At 46.1% G+C, this 22,747-nt stretch overlaps 1 protein-coding gene across 1 annotated transcript; it reads right to left on the reverse strand.

Moving 5' to 3' along the window:
• Positions 1-417: 417 nt before the first annotated feature.
• On the reverse strand, positions 418-17,384 carry TICRR (TOPBP1 interacting checkpoint and replication regulator). The gene is made up of 22 exons (XM_027688623.1): positions 16,734-17,384; positions 15,918-16,191; positions 15,112-15,353; positions 14,610-14,853; positions 13,988-14,123; positions 13,115-13,257; positions 12,220-12,432; positions 11,524-11,672; positions 10,758-10,852; positions 10,307-10,400; positions 10,060-10,139; positions 9,499-9,735; positions 8,822-8,918; positions 8,530-8,602; positions 7,677-7,817; positions 7,101-7,191; positions 6,529-6,590; positions 5,727-5,882; positions 4,831-4,988; positions 2,330-4,625; positions 981-1,085; positions 418-885 (listed from the first exon to the last, which is right to left on the reverse strand). The coding sequence occupies exons 1-22, from the start codon at positions 17,382-17,384 to the stop codon at positions 767-769; spliced, it is 5,856 nt and encodes a 1,951-aa protein (XP_027544424.1). The 3' UTR covers positions 418-766.
• Between the last annotated feature and the right edge of the window lie 5,363 nt (positions 17,385-22,747).

A 22,747-nucleotide genomic window follows, 5' to 3' on the forward strand; every position in this document is an offset into this window, starting at 1 on the left:
GGAGCTGTCATCTCGTTATTCCATCCAAGTTTTACTTCTCAAGGTTATTTCCCCAGCCAGTCTTCTCTGGCTCACTGCAAGTCTGCAGAAAAGGACAATGAAGTCACTCCATCGGCACCTGCTTATCCAGCAGTGGCCAGGAGCAGACGCACCAAACCATTCATCATCTACAAAGATGTTCCCAGCCAAGTTATTTTTCCCCTCCTCTGTACTCTTAGCAGTTGAGTAATTAATTAATGTGCTTGCTATTTTTCACTAAGCTGTGGCAAACTGGAGCACTGAAGGATCCAGTTAGTATAAGGACAAGACACAGCAGGAGCATGCAGCTTGTTTTGTACCCATTCACCCCCAGCATCCTCCTTCCTGCAGCCCCCATTCCTCAGGCTAAAGACAGATTTTTTGGATTAAGGGACATGATGAAAATTCACATCAGTTTATTTTACAAGAAAGCTGTAGAAAAGTGACAATTCTCCCTCTTGACTTGGGAGAATTGAACCTTCGTTACAGAGCTCACTGCAAGCTACCATAAGCAGTAGTGCCAGAAAGACTGAGCCAGGTTTTGTGTGGATGGAGAGATGCTGCAAGTGATGTTTAAAAACACCACAAACTTTTAGAGTGGTCCTTAATTCCACTGCCACATGCTTGCATCCAGTCTCCTACCAACTCAAGGCAGCTCCCATTCAGCACCAAATACAAGGTCCTTGTTAAAAAGTGTGTTGTCCAGCTGGGATAATGCTAAGTTTCCATGCTGTCCTGGCTCCAAACTTCAGCTGAGAAGCTTTTTCCGTGAGTAAGTCCTGCTAAGGGGACGCCTCCTGGAAACCCTGATGTGGAATGGAGACAGCTCCTGGTTGGCAGCAATTTGGACAGCATCAGATTCCTCTTCTACAAAAAACAGAAAGAATACATGAAAGCCACAGTTTTCCAGAGTTCACTGGTGACTCCAAGAAGCTGAGTGACAACAGGAGACAAGTTGTTACCTTGGACACACTTCCTCCGAGCTGGTGGTGGGGACAGCAGCGGGGACTGGGTCAGGGCTAGAAGGCTGCTGGTTGAGAGCGTGCTCTTCAAGGGTGGAGTTGAGCCTGGGGAAGCACAGTGAGAAGCTGCAGCAAAACCACTCAACAACTCCAGTGTTAAGTCTCACACACAGCCTTTATGCTACCTCAGAACTGCCAACAGTACAAGGGATACTTTATCTGAAACAAACCCTAGGCTGGCACGGCGGGTTTCTGGCATTCAAGAAAGGTAAACAGCAGCCTGGAATTAGCTCTTAGCACATTTAGTTTTCTGAGGTGGTTCAACAGAAGAACGCTTCACTCATATTAAACAGTTACTCTTCAGGTAAATCACATGTCCTGGAAGAAAACTGTTACAATCATGATGATCTGTAAATACAACCACAAGGGCTGTAGGTACAGAAAGTCTCTTACAGGACCATCTTACAGCTAAACACTTATTATTTCATGTCCTAACTATGGACTGATGTTGCTTTAAAGTTTGCCTGTTTTTCTCTGTAATAACTGTTGAATAAATAAGACACTGCCTCTGTATACAAACCTTTCTTTACAAGAGGAAACAGACACAAACTTAATGCAATGACTACAGAACACCTGCCACAGTCTCCTGTAACATGTAATTTCTACAACAATACTGGATTAAGTATTTGGATTAAGTATTTGTATTAAGGCCTTGTTTACAGATCTGAGACAGCCTGTTTCACTGAGGTCAGCTGAATCATCTGTACCCACAGCAAAAGCAAAGAGGCAGCTTAAACTTACACACCTACTGACACAACATTATTGCCAGCAAGGGAATCATTTCTGATACCCACTTGCAACAGGCCCACCACGGGCAGATGGAAAAACTGGTGCACCAATAAATACCAACATCCATAGGACTAACCCTGTCATGGCTCCAGTCTACACTGAAACAGCCAAACTTCGGACTTAAAGACAGTTGGTTTCAGAGCTGGACACTGGGCAGAAACAGCTAGTGGCACCAACATGAACCCAAATAAATCAGCTGGGTGCAAGTGGGATCCTCCCTCCTCAAGTTCTCAAACTTTCCTTTTAATTCCTCCAGCCTCCTGCTCTTTCATATTTCTCTGATATCTCTCCCATCATTAATACACCATTGATGAATTCCTCATGTCCACTCTGCCTCTCCACATAATTAACTTCCATGTCTCCTACAAGCCACTCTCCCCTTCCACCTCACTTTCCCTCAGATAGTTACACAGAAAACAATTGTGTTCTTGTTTTTGTCTAACCCCCATTTTTAACCATATCTGAATTTCAGTGGAGCGTCTTTCATGCCACTTAATTACCTGAGAAAAGGAAGACATCGTCATCCCCTAGACTACTGTGCTGCTCAAGCGTTTTGAGTGCACACATTCCTGGTTTCTCAGGAAGTACAGAGTCTGTCCTTGATTTGCTTCTGTTTCCCTCATCTGCAGAAAAGCCAGTGAGATCCAAGCTGCACCTATCAGTGCACGATCTCTTGGCACTGTGATTCTCCTCTTTTTCTGGTGATAGATAAGTAAAGATCCGCTTCTGAGACTTCAAGCCAAAAGTTCCCATGGCAGAGTCCTCATCAGCCCTGGGTTCAGAGTCACTAGGAGATGCCTGATCCTGGAGCCTGCAAATCCCTTCCAGTTCAAATTCCCCAGGAGTATTTGTTACTTTGTTGCTGAGATGCTCTGAGATCCTCATCACTCTTTCTCTGCCTGCTGACATCCATGTCCGTTCATCAGCATTCCTCTCGCTCTGACCACAGCTCGTGCTGGCAGTGCTGCCTGCTGCTCTCTTTCTCCGAGGCCAGTCCTTGATGGCATCTGGGGTAGTCTTCCCTTTCTGCTTTGGAGAAGGTGTCTGAAAAACTCCTGCTTCCGTGGGGAAGGGGGAAGTGACGTTAGAGGCACAGCTTGTTGGGGTGTATGACTGGCATATGTAGGTCTGGCCCACACCTTTCCCAGGTGTACTGTGGAAAGAACGACAGCAGGACGGTGAAACACAGGCAGCTGCCAGTTTTCCTGGGTGCTTGCTACACAAGGTCATAGCAAGATCACTAAAGGGGCTTTCTCCTCCCTTGGATTTGCTGGCACTTGCTTCAGGTTGAACTTCCAATGATGAGCAAGAGCCAATTTTCTTAATGCGAAGTTTGGGCAGGCCTGAAGCTTGCATTTCCATTTCAACTTCATAGGTCGGTGGGCTGGCAGAAGGCAGTTTGTTACCGTTTTTAGGAGTGGAGAACTTGGCTACAAGCTGAGGATCTCCCATCCGTGCTGCAGCCTCCCGCTGCCTCCTGTCTGCAGTGCAGCGCAAGGAATAGGCTGTGGCAGACTTTGGCATAGGAGGTGACGCATTCAGGGCAAATCTGGAGCGTCTCTTAAGACTTGGAGCCTTCAGCCCCATATATTCTTCCCTCATCAGAGTTCTTGGTTCCAAGTCATCACTAATTGTTTGCAAATCACTTAGGGAGGACTCACAGGTGTTTGCGTTGGAGATCCCCTCCTTAACCAATGGCTCACAGTCTATCTCAGCATCCTGTGCATGCACCTGCTCTCCAGCAAAAGGCTTTGGAGACAAATGCTTTTCCAAGTTTTCCAAGTCCTCTCTTGAAGGAGACTTTTGAGATGCTACATCCATCTGTTTATTTTTCTGCAATACAGGGGTATTTTCAGTAACTTGAGACTGATGAGGCTGAAGGCTTTCTACAGAACAGTTACCACTATTATGATGACTGTCCTTATTTTCAGAAGGTGCTGCACATGCAAGCATGAGGTTCTCTTCTCCAGAATCTGGTTCACAATTAGCCTGCTTGGATGTGTGAAGCAGGGACCTCAGTGAAGTGCCAGTAACACCTGGAGACTTCTGAGAAGATGGTTTAGATGCACTAAGTTCCCAGTCAGACTCCCCAGCCTGCGCGCGGGAAGCAGAGCAGATTGTCACAGTGTTCATGGAACTTCCACAGAGCAGAGAACTGCAGAGAGGCTCGAGCCTCACAACAAGCTGAGGTATTTCTGTACTCAGTGGGCTTGTAAACAACTTTGAACCTGGACCTTCAGGTTTCCTGGGAGTCCTTTTAGTTGCTTCAGATAACGGATCAGACTGCACCTGAATTTCCTTTGTGAGGATTTGCCTCCGAGCACCAACTGGAGATGCTAATTTTGAGAGGTATCTCAAGGAACGTCTTGGAGTTTGCAGTTCTGTAAAACACCTTTCCTGGATGGCAGAGGGGGAAGAAGTAGTTGGATTTGAATCTGTTGGAGGCAATAATGAGGCACTGAGTGCTGTGAACCCTTCGTGTTCTGATGTTTGTAAGACAGACTCTTTGCAAGGAGGGGAAAGTCTTTGTGCTGTAGAACAGTCCTCAGAAGTTGCCTGCAGAAAGTGAACCCTCTTACTTTCAGTTAACGCAGATGGCGACTTAACCCTTTGTGCAGGAGGAGAAAAGTACTTTCCTAAACACTTAGCTACAGTCTGCTTAGCTGCTGGACTTTTGCCAGGAGTCTTCTCCAGCTTCTGTGGTGTCCTGTGGGCAATGCGAGGCGATCTCCTTGGTGGCTTACTGGCAGAATTCAGCAGCTTGCAGGCAAATTTATGAGGTGTTTTCCTAGGAGTCTGCAGGGGAAAAAAATAAAGAATCATGCTCGTTCTATTCCAACAGTATCATCTACCCATCTCCTTATTTACTTCCTAAAATTTAAAACACAACCCCCCATTTGATTAGACTTAACAAACACTAAATTTAAGATGCATAGGTCTGATTAAACATGAATAGAAAAACAGGATGGGAAGAAAGAGAGAGGGAGGTAATTGTTTCTACCTGACAGGAGGTTACTTCCTCTAAGTGTAAGGAGTCTTTTCTCGTTCTCCTCTTTCCAGGTGAATGCTTCACTGCAGGACTACACTTGTCAGTGACTGCACCAAAGAAAAACCTCTTGGGAGTCTGCACAGGGGGGATCTCTGAATGCTGCTTAAGGCCTATAAAATGGAACAGTACAATTCAACTAACACCAACTGATGTGCCACAATTGTCTGAATCATTTCAGATGTAGGAAAAAGTAGCGTAAAAAGCTCATATCCCTGGCATGTTCTTTTCTAGCCAAATGTTAAAGCTTCACCAGAATTATGGTTATTTCCCAATATGAAATTAATATCCATCTGTAGAAAGAGCACTTCAATGGCAAAAAAATGTACAAAATAGCTCAGCCTCTTATGCTATTTATAGCTTATAGCTTTAGATAGTTCTGGTTCATGACTAAGGATTCTAGTAAGTACAATATAAAGAACTAAGTGTCACCATTTTTAGCTGATAATCCTACTGAGAAAGCCAGCAAAGAAGATCCCATCAGTCACTGCTTTATGCTGCCACAGAGTAGACTGAAAGTAAGCTTCAGGATTTCTGTCCCATATTTTACAAGGATTTCACTGCATTTAAGGAATACAGACTGACAATCAGTGGTATTCTGTTAGATGGGCCTGACTGGTTTCTTAAGTTGGCAGTGAATTCATCATAGAAATAGCTGCCTTACCATCCTCCAAATTCAGATTACCAATTAAAAATAATTACTGGGGATGAATTTCTGTCTACAGAAGATATTACATGACAGCTCTTAGCTTCTTACAGTCTCTTGTAGAGCCAAATCAAATCAAACTCAGAGCTATCCATGTCAGCTTTTCAGATCAGCAGTATCAGTCTGCTCAAATCCCAGTCAGTACCTTCTACATCCTGCAGTGCACAGCTCTCCTTTTCTTGCCCCTGGTGGATGCGCTGTGAATTCTTTGAGCTTGGCTGTGTAGTGGAATAGAAAGCACTGGAGCAGGTCCTGTTCAAAGACAGCTGTTTGATGCGTGGGCTTCTTCTCAAACTTGCTTCTGAAAAGGTAAGAACATTGGAGACTGAGCCTTCCTTCTCCCTCAGCAATGGGCACATCATCAGGAACAGTTTGTAACTGGAACAGGCACACTCCAAGAAGAAAATTCCCTACAACAAACTACCTCACACATGGAGGCGAGTGTGTGAAGAAGAAAGCTTCAAATTCTTGAGGATTTGGAATTTTCATGCATACAAATCTCCTTCTAAACTATGATGCCCCCTCCTCTAAGTCATAGTTACTCTCATTCCTCTTTAGCAATTATGTGGAAAGGAATGCTAGAAAAGCCATGCTCAGTGCAAGTTATATGCAAGTCCAGGTTAAAAGATTAGTTAATATTCTTGTCTCTTTTTTCTCGTGATTTCATCTTCCTGCTTGCCCAGCCACGCTGTTTTCCCTCTTCCTTCCTGGGATAAGGAACAGCAGTAGCCAACATAAGAGACTCCACAGAGCCAGGTGGCTGTCTGTTACAGCAGGAATCAGAGCAGTATTAAGGTCACAGCACAACATGGTGAAGTTACATTAAATTTCTGTACTGACTACTGACACTTCTGTACTGATTACTCATGAATTACGTAAATTGAAACACACTTATCTTACAAGCTACAACGCGGCCAAATCACCTTTCATGAAAAATCAGTGCTTACCATATATAGCCTTCTCTGGAGATTCTTCTACAACACCAGTGTCACAACCTGGATCAGAAGACCTTCAGAAACAACAGACATTTTGGTCTTAGCATACTAAGCACATTGACAGGAACGGAACTTTTCCCAGAGACTGAAAAGTAGCACTCTATCCTACACCAATGTTGCTTTGTGGGCTACTCTAAGTGAGCAATTACTGAGTGCTTTGCCTCCTATTAACACATGATTTAGCGTGGGTTACTCCCTAGCTGGACAGGTAGCAGTTCTATGTGGAAGAATGCTAGAATTCAACCTGGAGTCTACAAAAAACAGCATAGGCCTTTTCAGAAGCCCTTGAATCAGCAACTGAACCTCAAGAGACATTAGCTGCAGGAATTAAAGCAGCCTGACTTACATGATGAAAGCAGCAGTATTCCCCTCCACTTAAGCAATGGAACTCAGCCTCCACTGGTTCTCTTACTGCCTTAAGTAAAGATGACACTTTGACCACAAAGATACCTGGTACTTGTGCTCATAACCATTATTTAGACATCCAATACTTACTGAAGAAATTCAGAAAGAACTTAACTCACCGGCCTTTGATCTGCTTATGTAGGAGTCTCCTGGAGACCTGCTTATGTAGTGGTGTTTCCGCAACTCTCTTGGTCAACAACTTGCGATGATCTAAAAATCATGCAAGAGCCATAACATCACACAGTTATAAAGCACTTGGGACAAGTAAATAAATAGTTTTGTACAGGCTTCAGCTTAAGGACAGTCCGTACAGAATCACTGTGCACCAGCCTCTCAGCATTCACGAGCTATGATGATTTCAGAGTCCAGTGTCCACACCTCCTTCCCACTCAGTATTATTAATAGTACCATGCCAGACAGAGTTAATCTACTGAGATTTCTTCATCTTTCTTTTACAGATCCTTTTTTAACCAAAAATTTTTAACATTGGATTTCTTTGAGATGTAGAGTTCAGTAAAAAATAGGTTTCAGTTTCAATACCATCAGTAGTCACGCTCCAAACACCACAGCAATGGCCACCTTTTCTCTTTATTAAAAAACAGATTATAATTGTTTCATAGAACTGAGAAAGCAAAAATAGGAATTTTAGCAAAAACTCCTCCACAACAATCCCACACATGCAAGTCATGTCCTACCTTTGGTGCCTTCATCAGTGCATCTGTATTTTAAGCCTTCCACAGCAGATACTGACTGGCTTCTAAGCATCTTTTTCAGAGACCTTTTCGATGGTGAAAGTATCTCTTCATTGAAGAGGTTCCTCCTTACCTTTGTAACCTCTGTGAAGAAAGAAAAGCAAGAAAAGATCGGATTAAAAACAGGAGGAAATAAAGGAAAAAAAAAAATCACAGGAAGGTAATTTTGTCAGGACACCAGAGATGGGAAAAATACACCAGCATGGAAAGACAACTTTTTAGAGGCCACAAAGCATTGAAAAGTTGTTTTTTCTGCTACCGGAACATGTCCTCCTCTAAATCCACTCCAGACTTCTCTTATAAATATATTTGTATTATTTGCATTATCCCAACAATAAGCTACAAGAAGGTGCCATAGCAGAACAAGCAGCCAGTCAGTGTCCATGTGGAGCAGCATTAGGTGCACTACAAAATCTCAACTGAAACACGTTGGTTCAGAGAACAATAAATGTGGGATTTGTTTTTATTAATTATTTTGTGGAGTGATATCCTGTTTCCAGATATAGGAATTCAATCTTGTCCCGGTTTTCTTTTCAGGACAGAGAAGATGGAAATAATTTAAAGACTCAAGGAAGAATGGAAAGGGGTTTTTTGGAAGATGCAGGATTTAACTTTTCTGCATATGAGCACACAGAATACCGTGTATCTTTTCTTCAAAGTTTTTACAGAATTCAGCAAAACCTCCTTCTGATTTCCAACATGCCTCAGCATAATTTCATCATGGCTCACTAAATTTTACAGGGAGAACATGTGCTGAAGATGCACCTTTCCATGAAAAAGCTAGAAGTCAATATACCTTGCACTGCTTCTTTCTGCGACAAAGGCATCTGTTGGGACTTCTCAGGAGCAAGGTAAGAACGGGAGTTCTCCTGAAACAAACAAGAAATCAGCCTCACCAGCAGCGCAATGTTATGTTTAATTAAGAATATTAATTGTAAGCTCTGAATTACACACTTCAATTTCTCTTTCAAGGCAATTTGATCTCTGTACAGCTGACACAGCTAGCTACTTACTAGGGGAATACAGAGAGAGAGTTTTTTGCACTCAAGTGTCACAACTCACATACAACCCTTTTGGAAGAGTTTTACCTTTCTGATGGGATTCTTGGCCATCTTGGGAATTTCAATTTGACGGAAGTTCTGTGGTGCTTCTGTCATGCTCCTGTGTCTGGCTAACACGTGATTCCTTTAGAAAGTATACACAGATTAAGTTAGCATAAGACTGGAAGCACAGTTATCAACCTACTGACAATTAAAGTTAGGTTTGACTCTAGGAGATAAGAAATGTTTACCTAAATGGATTGCAAACTGCATTAGTACCTCGCTTACTACAACACTGAGGGATGATTTGCAATATAAATAGTTATTCCTAACTTTAAGGTTGATATTGAAGCTTATTCACAATTTGTTAAAACATACACAGAATTCCCAACATAGAAAACTACAGTAAATCAGTTTTAACTTTAACAATATAGGGTCACCTACTGCAGAGCAGAATATCCTTTTCCTTTCACGGAAGATGCTCATGAACTTTACTTTTGCATAAGATGCAAATACACAATCAAGATTATGTTTTCATATGGTCAACAATGGCTAGTTAAAATGAAAAATTAGAGCCCCTAATATTTCTTTCAGGCTTGCAGAGTTATGAGCAGGTGTCTGTTTGCCCCAACCAGCTATTCAGCAACAGAAACTTGCAGCTTAGATAACTCCTCAGTCACAGCCCAGGCTGCAACAAAAAGCTGTCTCCTGTTTGGAATTATTACCTTCTCTTTTGGGCAGATCTGGTGCGCAGCTCCTCCAGCTGGTCACTCTCTGTGCGAACAGTGCTGGGAGTCAAGACAGACGATAAAGACGGTGGAAGGCCTGGAGATTTGCTGTCCACAGTCATGGAGTCATCACTGAAGAAGTCTGAAGGCAGAACAGCTGCCAGCTTCGGGGGTATTTGTGTACCGAGACCGTAGTAAATATCTCCAAGAGTCTTTGGTATAGAATTCATGTACCTGGAACATCAGAGAGAACCCACATCGAATACATTCCCACTAAAACTTGTTGGTGTTTCAGTCCCAAGGTTTGAACTAAATCCTTGTTCTTACATGTTAATTTAAAAAAAACAACCAAATATCAACTGGGCTTTTTAATTAGTTTACTTACTTATCAGCTGCTTTTTCTTTAATCAAAACATAAACGTAAGAAACAACATGTTTAAATTTCTGCAAATTACAAAGATGCAGTAAATGAAAGCTGTAGATTGCTGTCTACTCACAGACAACATCCAACCAAAACCACAGTCCCCAGTAACACTTTAGTCATGCTAAAGAACTTACAATTCCAGTATTTCCTCTAGAAACTTTGTAAGATACCCCGGGTCTTCGGTCAGACATAAAATGCGCAGCATATCTGTCATCTGGAAGAGAAAGTCAGGTGGGAAAATGGATTAAGTTGCGACAGCTGCGGCATCAGATATTTTAGCAAGGAATATAGTGTTAGAGTAATATCAAAGGAAAACTGCAGGTTCCAGGTCTGCATTTCTAGTGCCACCCAGAAACACAACTTGGTCTATAATTTACTTGCCTCTTCCAACAGCTGCTCCATTTCGTCAGCATTGCTTTGCAGTGAAGGGCACTGAAGGCACAACTCAAGGCGCAAAAATACCTGAAGTCGGCACCTAAGAAAACAAGTAATTATCCACTACTTTTTTTCTAATGGAAGCAGCATATTTACTGCAAAAGGTGTGTTCAAAAAAGCAATGGGAAGGGAAGTAGCTCCTTTTGACAGCATAATCTAGTTAGCATTTAATTTTGGTGGCAGGGGAGATGCCTCATTTCAGATATAGGCTGCACTGCTTATCACACAGCATGGGCATATTTGCATTTAATGAAATGGTTTTACTGTGACCAGAGATTCTCCTTGAAATTTTTGCCCCATGTCAATACTTTTCCATTTGTACAAAAATGCCACCATTAAAAATTGCTAACCAACTCCACAGAATCTCAGAAGCTGAAGTAAATACAGTGTCTCATACTCTCTGACTTTGGTCTCCTTCTGTGAGCCGTGCTGTTGTCTGAGCATTTTGCTGGTCTTCAGGAGATGGTTTCTGACTCTTTCCACACAGGCCACCTGCAAACACACATAATTACAGTAAAACCTTCAATTCTGTTCCCTGTCTGTAGAGCAGGTTCCCCCCTGGCTCTGGTCATCCCCCTAAGCCATTCTTTTGGGAATAGCCCAATTTTTTCTCTTTTCTTTCAAGGAAAGGAATTATCTTTTTCTTTCAGTAGCAAAGTCACAATGAGAAACAAAAACTGTGAGCTTCAAATCACAGAGGTCACTTTCTTGCAGCTTCAGGCCCTCCTCAGTTACTATGGATTTGTTTCTCACAGTATTTTTCTTCAATTATTCACAAGTTTACCAATTTTGGTTTCAGGTTATTTTAAGTCTATGCATAGTATTAAAGACTGTAAATACCTTCTTTAAAATACATTTTTTCAAGAATGTATTTTAAAATACTGTCTTTGAAATTAGGATTTGGAAGGACGTCAATGTAAAGGAAGGACATCTGTTGCAACCATTAGCAAAGGTGTAAATGGGTAACTGAACTGGATTTTTCTACATTCTCACAACTACCCAGTTTGTCAGTATTGAGTCAACAGATAGAAGCAGTTAGTGGTTGTGGTTTTGACTACATGCAACTGCACATAAAACTTCAGAGGTGAAGGAAAGGTAGCCTGAAATAGTAAAAACTCCAGCTTCCAGATCAGTAACAACCCTGCCCACATGCTCTCACCTACCTCTTTCTCTTTGAAATCTTGTACTTTCAAGAACCTTTTAATGGCCATGATCATATTCTGGGCACACGCAGATGACTGAATTCCCTCAGCAACAGCCTTCTGATAGCTCTTTATTAAGTGGGACTGCAGCTCCTCCTCTGTTTGGAAGTCTGCAAGGGAAATGGTCTGTGTTAACCAAATGCCTGTTTACCACAACTTATCCGAGCCAAGGAGGGGAACAGAGGAGGTCAAAAATATTTTCTCCAGCAAAGATGCATCAAGCCCACAGAACACTAACAGAACCAGTCCCAGGTCCAGACCCATGACATTATTATAAGTTAAATCAAGTTTATAATCAAAAATCAAAGTTTGCTTAAGGTTAGCAAACTTTCAGGCTACTACAGCAGTCAAGAAATGCCCTTTATTTCTACCTATTTAGTAAAGAGGACTGCATTTCCAGTTACACCTTGATGGGTGTTTCCCTCTACCTCTTTTGGTTAAAAAAATAAAGAGAGAGAAGGGTGGAAAAAAATTACTGTTCTTTGCGAGGCTGAAGATACAGAAACCCAAACATTGATCTGCTCCTTGGTACCAAATACTGCATTATTAACCTTCCCTTTCCCTTCCATAAAAATCCTGTATGAACTCCTGTATCAGGATATCGAACGTTCATATGGGATATATCAGGATAGGAAGATACCAGGACTTAACACACACCAATTGGTATTTTAAGTGCCTTTTCCTTTCCTTCCACCTTTTCATCCAATCTTTTTGCAGAAAGCTTCTGTGGAACCTTCTCATTCACTGCAGGTGGCACAGCATCAGGTTGAAACTTCTGAGCTTTTACATTCAGTCTTGCTACGTTGAGCATCTGCAGGGATCTGGACATGGACTTCATCTTCTGCCTGACTGGAGTTCGGGGAACCCCACCTGCCATAAAAAAAAAGGAGTTTTACCATCAGGGACGCTGGGGCAGGAACTCTGCCTGAGGCAGAGCACAACACTGAACTCTGTGTTACTGTCAAGTGAGATCAGTAACCTTCTGGAGGAAAACATGGCCCAAAAGGTTGGCATTTCTCCATGAAATCAATGTACAGGCAGTGTAGCAGACAACTACTTCTCCAAGTAAAAACTGGATGAAAACCACTGCTCTGCATAAGAACTTATATAGGTATAATGAAAAGTTGTATATATAGGAAGCAATCTTATATCACAGAAATAGAACCAGCTGACAGAGCAGGACTTGGGGATACATCAACTGTGGTTAGTGTAGGGAAATGCAATGATTAAATTCTTCTAGAAGAATATGTTTTATTTCTTTTATAAGAACAAAGTTGAGAGGTTGTAATATTTACTAGTAGTTGGAGCAGTCCTTGTTTCAAACTGCAGAGCTCTGCATGCTGCTTTTAACAGTTTTGTCAGTCACTGCACAGCCTTGAATTGCAGTAATTTCGCTTCTACTACAGGACAAACCTAATACTAACATGCAAATGAGATCGTCCCTAAACAAAAAAATCTAAAGCATGCCACTACCCAGCAGAGCACAGATCTCTGGGGTTCACACATCATCTTTTATTGACAACAGGCACACATAATCCCAAAGTATACATACATCTTTTTTTGTTATTTCCTGGTCCAGCTGTAGCAGATGTTTCACTGAATTTTCTCTGGTACAGATCAGATAGACTTTCTGAGAGCTCCACATCAGACTGGTCTGCATCATCCTTCCCATTAGCACAAGGAACCTGCAGAAGCCTATAAGAGGAGCAAATCAATACAGTTATCAAAAAAAGATGGGAATGGGAGGCATATCCCTGCGGACAAAAACAAGGCTTTTCTGTGTTCCAGTCCACAGCAATATAGTGCAAGTAGCACATGCCAGTAACTCCTTCATCACCTGTTCCCCAACACACTTAAGAGATACAGAAAACCTAAAACCACCTTTAAAAGGGTCACACCAAGTTGGAAACAAGCGTTACATTGATGTACAATGGATACACCACTGCCCTGTACCCCAAAACCACATAAGTAGCTTTGTGCTTTCTAAATTATCCTCTATTAGGCTTTTTTTTGTTTCACTCAGCAAGCTCTTTGAAGAAAGCAAGCTCATTCATTACAAGCAAATACCAACTGTGAGAACACAACCACTATCTTCAGTATCTTGCAGTGGATCTTATACCATAAGAAAAGCTGAAGTCTGACATTTCCCAAGTAGCTTAAGGTCATTTTAAGTGACCTGTATCACTCCTGAGACTGTCAAGATTTAAATCCACAGAAACTGCTACCTAAACATCCTGTTCTCACGTCCTTTTGTCTATACACCAACAGATAATGAAATAAAAGCCCACAAAAATTGAGTACAGAAATAAAAGCACTAGAAAAGCACTTAATTCTAGAACTCTAAGCAATGCTACAGCCATACTCCCTTGACAGGAAGCAGAAATCCTTGATTATTACTCATGAGAGATATGTTTCAGAAAAATACCTGAACGACTCCATCAGATCTGAGCTTGCTCCACAAGCATTTGATGCAGGATACCATGTTTCCAGCACTGAAGGATGCCAGCCCCCTGTATGGGACAGTTCCCGTTGGACCCACTCTGGCACTGGAGTTTCTTCTCCTGTGAGCACACACACACACAAAAATTAGAAAAACTAAATTAAGTGGCAAAAGGTCCCAGCCTTCACAGAGGCTCCCCAACCTTTGATCCTGGAGAGGCAATTTCATAGCTAATACAACAGGCCTTGAGACTCCTGAGGAAGATTCACTTGAACACAAAACAGTTGCCTTGCAACCACACCCAAAGGCCAGGAATGGCCTATGTGACACATTCTAGGAAACCTCCTTCTAAAAACCTGTCCCCAAGCACACATAGCTGCACTTTATCTACAAGTTAATGGAAGCTAACACTTTGTCAATAAAACAGAAAGGTACAACCATGCAGATTTCTGCATCACCTCACAAGGCTTGAGCTACAGTTGACAAAATGAACAAGTAGTGAAAATGAGAGACGCCTCTCTGAGAAAATCATTAGCTTTAGATTCTTCCACTCTAAGTCAGATCTAGAGATCAAAAGAGGAAGAGTTTTGCACTTCCTGACACCTACCCAGACTGGCCAGAGGATCTTCCACCGACATGTCAATTTTACTCAACACACTATTCACAATCTCTGGGAGATGAAGAGCAGAGTCTTGGGCAGAGTCCTCCACTACAGCTCCTTCCAGGCTGCATCGCTGAACTTCAGCAGTCTTCTCAGTACCGAGCACAGTCAGAACTGCAGCACCCTCAGAAAGCGGTGACAGAACAGCAGTGCAGGGGCACCCAGTTTTAGACAGAGATACCTCAGCAACCTACATTTAAAAAGAAAAAAGAGGGAAAAGAAAAATGTTTACTTTATCTATAAATATGGAGACCTAAGGAGTACAGATACTTTCCAAACAGGTTATAGACTTGCATGACCTTCTAAAGAAGGCCCTTATAGATTCAAATGAGCAATTTGCAGTGCAGCAATTACCACTATCATTGTCCTCACACCATGACACTGTCACTCCTTTTGTCACAGCTCATTTCAGAATAGGTATTAGTTTGAGACAAAGAGGAATATTTACCATGTGCAGTCCTTCAGTCACCAGAGTCCTTAACAGCTGATGAAACAGTGACCTGTTACATCCTGCCTGCTCAGCCTGAGAGCTCTGCAGTATCCAGCTCTCTGTGAGAAAGTGGCGAGCCTGTAACAAGTTCCAACCCATCAAGTTTCCTTTCAGGAAGATGTTGACTGGACACTGCAGTTGTCTTTGGCCCATGGCAAGAGGTTCCAGGATCACAGCACAGCTTTCCTGCTCCTTTCCTCCTGTGCAAGGATAGGATAAAGTAAAAGTCTGAAGGCAAGTAAAACGGGTTTTCCAAGAGACAACTTCAATGCAAAAAAGACGATTTCCAAGATTAAAGGGGGAATATACTCAACCATAAGTGTATTACAGAACTGACCTCCTCCCCAAGCTCTGAAGGAGCTGATTGCATGAAGGGACCACTGAAGAAAGGGCCCATGCACGCTGCATGTTGCTTTAAAGCTAACCTGTTTTCTTTTGAAGGGGCTTTTTATCTGTATCCTTATTTTAGATAAATTGAATAATTGTATAAGAAAAGGCAGTACACTGCTATAAGGTGGGACCAGCAAAGAGCTCTTCACCCAAAAGTCTAGAAGCATGGAAAACTGAAGAGGCTAAATCAAAAATATGGGCTAACAGCTCTCAGAGAAACTAGAGCATATCCTGAACTTTTTTTAAAAAAATCTAGGCTTTTTAATACTGAAGTTACTTCTACACATACTATTCACAAGGTAAGGTCATCAAGGACCCTGCATGAGAGCTCAGTTACCAGCACGCACATCTATATTTTTCTTTTCATTTATTACCAGGCATGCTGAGAAACAACGTTCCTTCTTGCTGAGGAAACACTGATCGATACACAGAGGGCTTTGAGAACAAGCAGTTCAGAGTCGCATCCAGGGGCAGGAGTGTGGTCCAAGGCACTGGGAAACTGGAGTCTCCAAGGAAGGACTGAGCAACATCTGCCCTAGGGTGACTCAAACAGCGCACCAAGGCTTCAGCTGGCAAAATGGTGCCTCCCGTCTGACAGATCAGTTCAAACATTGTCCAGTATCCAACATGATCTGGGGCTTCGATCAGCTGGAATAAAGTAACAGAGAGGTCTCAAGTTAACGTTGGCAGTGAGAGAATCTTCATCCAAAGAAAGAAAGATTGAATGCTTTTAGCAAAACTGGCATATGAAATAGATACAAAGCATCTAAACACGGTGCTTTCCAAGTGTTTTTATGGACTTTATCAGCCTTCACAGGAATCCGATAAAGAAAATACACTTCCCACTGAATTAAGAGCTTGGGTTTTTGAATCTGGTATCCACACACCTGAACCATGAGACAGCTTATCTGCAATTCTTAATAGCTGTAACTCCCCTCTAACTCAAAGCACAAGAGGACACATCAATAAACACTGTACAGCTACTCAATTGCAGATGTATCTCAGCCTCCACGCAGATGATTCTGAGTTTTCAGTCCCTTGCTGAAGATTATGTGGCAGTAACTGAGGAGCTTTCACTACCACCCAAAGACTACAGCAGAAAACTGTCCCCCCTTGTTATACAGGAGGGCAGCGTGGCAGGCGGCCCGCCACTGCTCAGAGCTGAAAGCTGTGCGGTATAACCTCGTTACCTGAGCCCGCTCGGCGGTGTCCACCCAGAACAGTGTGATCTTCTGCTCCGCCAGCAGCTCCTGGACACTCCTGGGCAGGAGTTTCTCCGCCAGCTCCTGCACCGTGGGCGGCTCTCCAGGGGAGGAGAGGGCATCGCTCCCCGACACGAACTGCCGGAGTTCCCTCCGCGAGTGTGGGCAGGGCGAGAAGACGAACACGGCGTTCACGAAGCCCTCGGGGGGCGCCTCGGGGGGCTCTGGGCCGGCCGGCCCCGTCCTGCGGCTCCTGCGTGGCGGCTTGGCCGGGGACGCGATCTCCGGGCGGTCCCACTGGAAGTCGAGCAGCGTCTCCTTGAGGCCACTGTGGGTGAGGGCGGCGCGGGGCGCGGGGCCGGGCAGGGCGGCCGAGGGTCCCCGCGCCCGGAGCCGCTCCGCCAGCTCCTCCTCGAACCGCTCCCAGGCGCGGGGACCCGGCGGGCGGAACCCGCCGCCCCGCGAGGCGCCGCCGCGGCCGCCGAGCGAGTCGAAGAAGCGGAATGCCCAGCGGAGGCGGGCGAGGCCGAAGCGGCAGCCCAGAAGCGTGAGGAGGCGGAGGGCGCCGCGCTGGAGCGGCTCCCGGCGCGCGGGGCCGGCGGTGTCCAGCAGGAACACGGCGCTGCGGGAGCTCGACATGGCGTGCGCCCCTCACGCCGCCACCGGCCGCCCAGCCTGGCCCTGCCCGGCCCGGCTGCTCGCGCCCTCGGCCTGCCTGTGCCCCCATTGGCTGCCGCAGAGAGTCCCGCCCCACCCACCGCCCCGCTCCTCGCTCTCCCATTGGCGGGAGAACCCTGGACGAGCAGGGAGGGGCGGGGCCGGCGCGCGGGACGAGCCCATTGGCCGCCGCCGTTTTAAAATTTAAAGATGGCGAGGACGCGCGTGACGGTGACGTCAGGGGGCGTGTGGCGTGACGTCACGTGTTGCGGTCGGGACGTCACGGAGGCGGCCGGCGGGTCCTGCAAGGCACCGGGGTTGAGCCGCGGGACTGGCCCTGCCCGCCCCGCACCCCGGCAGGCCCCGCTCCCCGCTAGAGGTCCGCACCTGCCCGCACACGGCACCTCCCCATCCCCGACACCCACCAGCCGCCCGCGGGCGGGGCCGGGCAGAGCCTCGCCGCCTGCCCCATACGGCACCTCCCCCCTGAGCATCCCCGCAGCAACGGCACGGACAGCCCAGGGCCCGTATGGGTGAAGTTCAGGTTCAAAGTCAGATTAGATATTAGGAAAAAAAAATATCATCTTTTAGAGTGGTCGGGCATCGAAATAGGTTGCACAGGAAGGTGGTGGAGTCACCGCCCCTCTAAGTGTTCAAGACCTGTCTGGATCTGGCGCTGGGTGATGTGGTTTGCTGGTCACAATGATGCCGATGGGTTGATGGTTGGACTGGATGATCTTAAAGGTCTCTTCCAGCCTTGATGGTTCTATGGAAAGTTGTAGGGTCACGGCACCTGGACAAGGGCTGATGTGTGGGGAGGTCCAGGTGTGATTGCACAAGATAGCAGCAGAGGAAACCCTGCAGACCAGAGCCGCCCCACCCTTCTTTCCAGAGCTTGAATGTCCCAACCTAAACCAGTGTCACCAGCAGCCAGTTGTATTTATAAAGCAACAAAGACAAGCGGGCAATAAACGGCCCGTTCGGCTTTGCTGGTGACTCTGAGCACGAGTGGGTTTAATGAGCTGGAACAAGGAGCTGATCCACTTGGGTGCCCAGGAGTAACCTGCCACCAAGAGCAAGGGAAGGACAACAGGTCTCTCTGACTGGAAGTGTGGAGGGCAGCCTGCAGTCTTGGGGTTGGAGGCTCCCTGGGGAGCCATGGGTCCCTCCTCCTCGCTGGGGGTTGCTCTTGGCCCATGAGACGCCTCTTGTTGCTTGTTGATATATCATTGTCCTGTTTGAGCCCTGAAGAGGATCCAACCCCATCATGCTCTCACTGCCATTGCCCAGCTGCTGGTGTCTGTCCCAGCAGCCCACTGAGGACATTTAGCAGAGTGTGACCAAAACCTGCCTTATCACAGTCCACCTGGGACCAAAAACAAACTCGGGGCAAAGGGGAGTTTCCCAGCAAATCCTAGCAGCTTCCAACACAGGAACTGCTGCCAGCTACTCAAGCTCCTGCTCCTTTCCTGCCCACTCCAGTGTATTTGCTCTTGAAGACCATCCAGCTCCAGGGAAAGCCGTCAGAGATATTGGCTGAGCCCTGGTGACCATATTTCCCAGTGTGACAGCCAGAGTCACTCACACCTCTGCTTCTTGCACAGTGCTTGAAGCACTCACAGAGGCATTCGCCCTCTCTGCCTGCTACCCAAGGACACTGGCCTCTCTCAAACAGTCCTTGGGTTCTTTCTGGACAATCATTTACTTGCTGATAAATGTGGTATCTTGGGAGGAGGGAGAAGGCACAAGAAAAGTCGTTCGTAAACTGGGCTCACATTTGGTTGACGCTTTGATCCAAACAGGATTTTTTTAACTAAAAAAAAGTCTTGCTTTATTTTGTCCTGCTTCCAGCATTTCTCTCCAAGGGATACGTGGGGGCTGAAAAAAATGGCTGAGAAAACCCAGGCCTAAGTGAACTGTTTGATCCCCCACTATACCACCATTCTGTCCCACCCCAGTAGAAAGTTTGTTTGCCTTTCTGCTGAGCCAGCCAAAAAAAAAAAGATTTGTTTTGTGTTGACTCAGATGCTTTGCTTTCAGGGCACTCCTCAAGGACCTACACAAGCAGGGAGTCGCCTTTGATGCTGGGCAGTGCCCAGACTCCCTCTGCATGACGGCTCCTGAGCCTTCCCGTATCTCATTCTCCAGTGCCCTCCACCCCATGTGCCCAAAGGCTACTGGCAGTGCCTGCTGCTGCTTTGCCTGCTAATTCTGGGGAGCACCTCCAGCTGGGCAAAGGGCTCCTTGGTGGATCTCCAGGCAGTTATCTGAGCAGGGGGGGAGCTGCAGGGGTGGAGGGGGGCAGCTGGGAGGATTGTCTGTACTTCCTGGGCATTGAAGTTCTCAGATGTGGCTTTGGCCTGAGCATAGCATGACATGGGAGGTCACTGGTGCCTCCTGGGGAGGCAATTTCTTTTTTTCTGTGTCTTAATGGAAGAGAACTTGACCTGCTTCCCTTCTGCTCACCTGCAAGCTAGGCAAGCCAGGGTAAATCCAGCCAGGAGTAAGGATAGCTGCCCACTGCATGTGGACTAGCCCGGTCTCGTGTCCCTCCGCTGGACAAATTCTGGTATTGCCTGGCTTTACCTGGTTCTCCTCATTCCAGTGAATCCTTGGAGCTGCCAGAAGATAAAGGAGGGAAAGGCAAGGGTAAGCAGGCAGGGACTGACAGGGCAGAATCTGCAACACTGCAGAGTGTCAAGATGGTCTTTCCAGTTCTGCTTTCCCCTGGGCACCTCCAGACCCCCGGGGTCCACAGCTTTAAGGTCACCTCTCAGAGCCAGCACAGTGCCTTGGCCCAGCATTGGCTGGGATAAGATTTGCCAGGACAGTTCACAGTGACCCAAGGAGCCCCCATTCCTTCCTCTCCAGGGGGAAGCTGCCCCAATGCCTCCAGGCAAGAGGGAGGGGGTTCAGTGTAATTTAGATTTTGTCTCTACATCTTTCAAATATTTTTACTGCTCATTAAAGTTAGAAAGTGGGAGAGACCCAGCTGGGACCAGCACTGTACAACCTTCACTCAAGGCAACTGCCTGACCACTGCCAGACCTAGTGCCACGTCTCTTCAACAGAAAGACAAACATACCTTTTCCCCCAATGTCATTTCAGTGATTTTTTGGGGAAAGCTTCCAGCTCTTATGGGTGCTGGACATGATGTGCCAAATTCCGTGGTGAAGCAGGCGAGCGTTGTCTCCAGCAAACACTGCTCTGGTTCACACCAGCCTGGAGTTTCCAACAGGACTTTTAACCACTTGGATATTGGTGAGTGGGGCATGATGAAAGCTGCCCCATGTGTCCTACCATGCAGTTAGGTACCTTGTAGGCCGGGTGCAATGGTGGTCTAACCCATCACTGGAGGCACTCTGCCTGCATTGCTGCAGGCATTTGTGCTGGCATGGCCCTGTCAACCTTTCCAGTGTTATCCTGGGCCTACAAAGGAGCCTGGAGAGTAGCTGGTCCTTTAATGGGCTCTCCTGGCGTGGGCAGCCAGTGGAGCATGCCAGCCCTGATGGGACTGCAGTGACAAAGTGCTGATCTGGGGGCCGATAAGGCAGCAGTGCCAGGCAGTGCAGCAAGGTGAGACTATCAGGCCAGCAGAAAAGCCATTAGCCTTTGTCCTGAGCTTTCAGACATGGAGAGAAGGGCTGGGGACAGCAGATGGGACAGACCTGCTGCCTCCTGGGGCTGTGCAAGGGCTTTGCAAGTTGCTTTTCTGGAGACACTGCCATTTCAGTGAGACCATGGATTAGAAAAGCTCTGCAGTTAGTTTTGCTGAAGAGTAGTCACAAAGCATAACTGCTGGTGGCTACAGTACCTTAGCAAGTTTAAAACCCTTGGGTTTTAAAATGCTCTTCTGTGCCTCTGCTGCATTTCTCAAGGTGTCTAAGAGCTGCTCTAGGGCAGGGCAGAATACTGGTCCTACCACGTAGTTGGCAGGAGAACAGGCAACTGTCAACAGTGCTTCCAGCAATTAGAGCTCAAGTACTGTTTAGGGATTTCAGCTTCTTTCTAGATGGAAGTCTTTTTTTTCCTGGTGTGTACAGCTGAGACTGCCCTGCAGAAACTGTGTTTAATGGGAGACTCAAAAACATACCCCGAGCAGCATCGCTTGAGGGAGTGCTCGTCCTCCAGACAACAGCTCGTCCTCCAGACAACAGCAACATCCAATTGCTTTAGGTGTCCCCACCAAGTGACCCCAGTCACACGAAGCTCTTGTCATGCAGGGTAAGGGCCAGGCAGATGGGCTTCTCTCTCCTTCACAACGCTGTCTCTGCTGCCTGCACGGGGTTCAAATGAGATTGGAGAATGGTTTTGTGTGGCCGTCAGTCACTTCAAGACCATCCACAGCATTTTTCTGCCATCTGTCATTTTGAGAAGAAAGCAAACAAGAAAAAATAATAAACTCAAATTATTGCCTAATCAACACCGAAATCAGTGCTGCTTGCTCAGCCTGCGGGCCACAATTAGATGCCATCAGCAAATTTGGGCAGCTTGCCTGGGCTGCAGTCTTTTATCTCTTGAAGACTGACAGGCATCCCAGGGATCTGCAGGCAGAGGAAGGAGCTGTGATCTGTTTGAAGGACTTGCCTGGCTCTTTGAGGAAAGAGCACATAGTTCAAAACAGTAGGAAAAAAAGGAGTTTTTTGTTTGTGTTTGTTAATTAAAGGATGCCCCATACCAGAGAAGGGAACGTTTTGGTCTCCAGTCCCATCCACAGCACCATCTCACAGAAATGCCCTGCTTCATGCAGCCCCAGCACAGTTTATCTTAGCAGGAGGATACACTGGGTAATTTGGGAAATAAAGGAACATGTGTCACTTGAACATCCTTATAGCTATATGGCAGCCTTGGGCCATTGCATGTCTGTGCGTGCATGCAGGATCTTGGTTACAGTCACATATGTCCTCTTCCTCTTATGGCTGCACCACAGTCTGCTTTTCCAAAAGCTGAGAGCTGAAGCAAAGGGCACTCTGCCTTCACCTCAGTTGCAGCTGGGGAAGGGTGGAGAGCCAGGAGGGTGGTGAGGGGCCCACCCAGTGCAGGGAGGGAGGGTGCTCAGGACAGCAGGGATCAGGGTGTGGGACTGGGCAGAGCAGGGGGCTGGACACCCAGGCTCCACTCCCCACTCTCACTGGCCTCCACATCTTCTACTTGTCCCTGTGCAGACAGGGCTCAGAGGTGCTCAGAGCAGCTCAGGGGAAAGGTGCCTCGTCCTGTCCCTCCTCCCAGGGAGGAAGGTGGGTTAGAGGAACAAGCCTGCCGAGGCTCCAGTGCTCTGAAATGTGATCCTGCCGCAGGCACCTCCCTGGGCCCCACCTCGCCCTCTCCGACCTATATATGTCCCT

Source organism: Neopelma chrysocephalum, unplaced genomic scaffold, assembly GCF_003984885.1.
Source record: "Neopelma chrysocephalum unplaced genomic scaffold, ASM398488v2 Primary Assembly neopelma1_75, whole genome shotgun sequence".
NCBI lineage: Eukaryota > Metazoa > Chordata > Aves > Passeriformes > Pipridae > Neopelma > Neopelma chrysocephalum.

What these genes read in the sequence shown, in the direction of transcription:
- TICRR (XM_027688623.1), bottom strand. Translation starts at nt 17,384, where the DNA reads ATGTCGAGCTCCCGCAGCGCCGTGTTCCTGCTGGACACCGCCGGCCCC. An exon ending in TGGAGCAGCTGTTGGAAGAG is followed by an intron (nt 10,140 to 10,306) that starts GCAAGTAAATTA and finishes TTTCTCTTCCAG; the next exon opens with ATGACAGATATGCTGCGCAT. An exon ending in CGATGTCTTCCTTTTCTCAG is followed by an intron (nt 1,086 to 2,329) that starts GTAATTAAGTGG and finishes GTGCTTCCCCAG; the next exon opens with GCTCAACTCCACCCTTGAAG.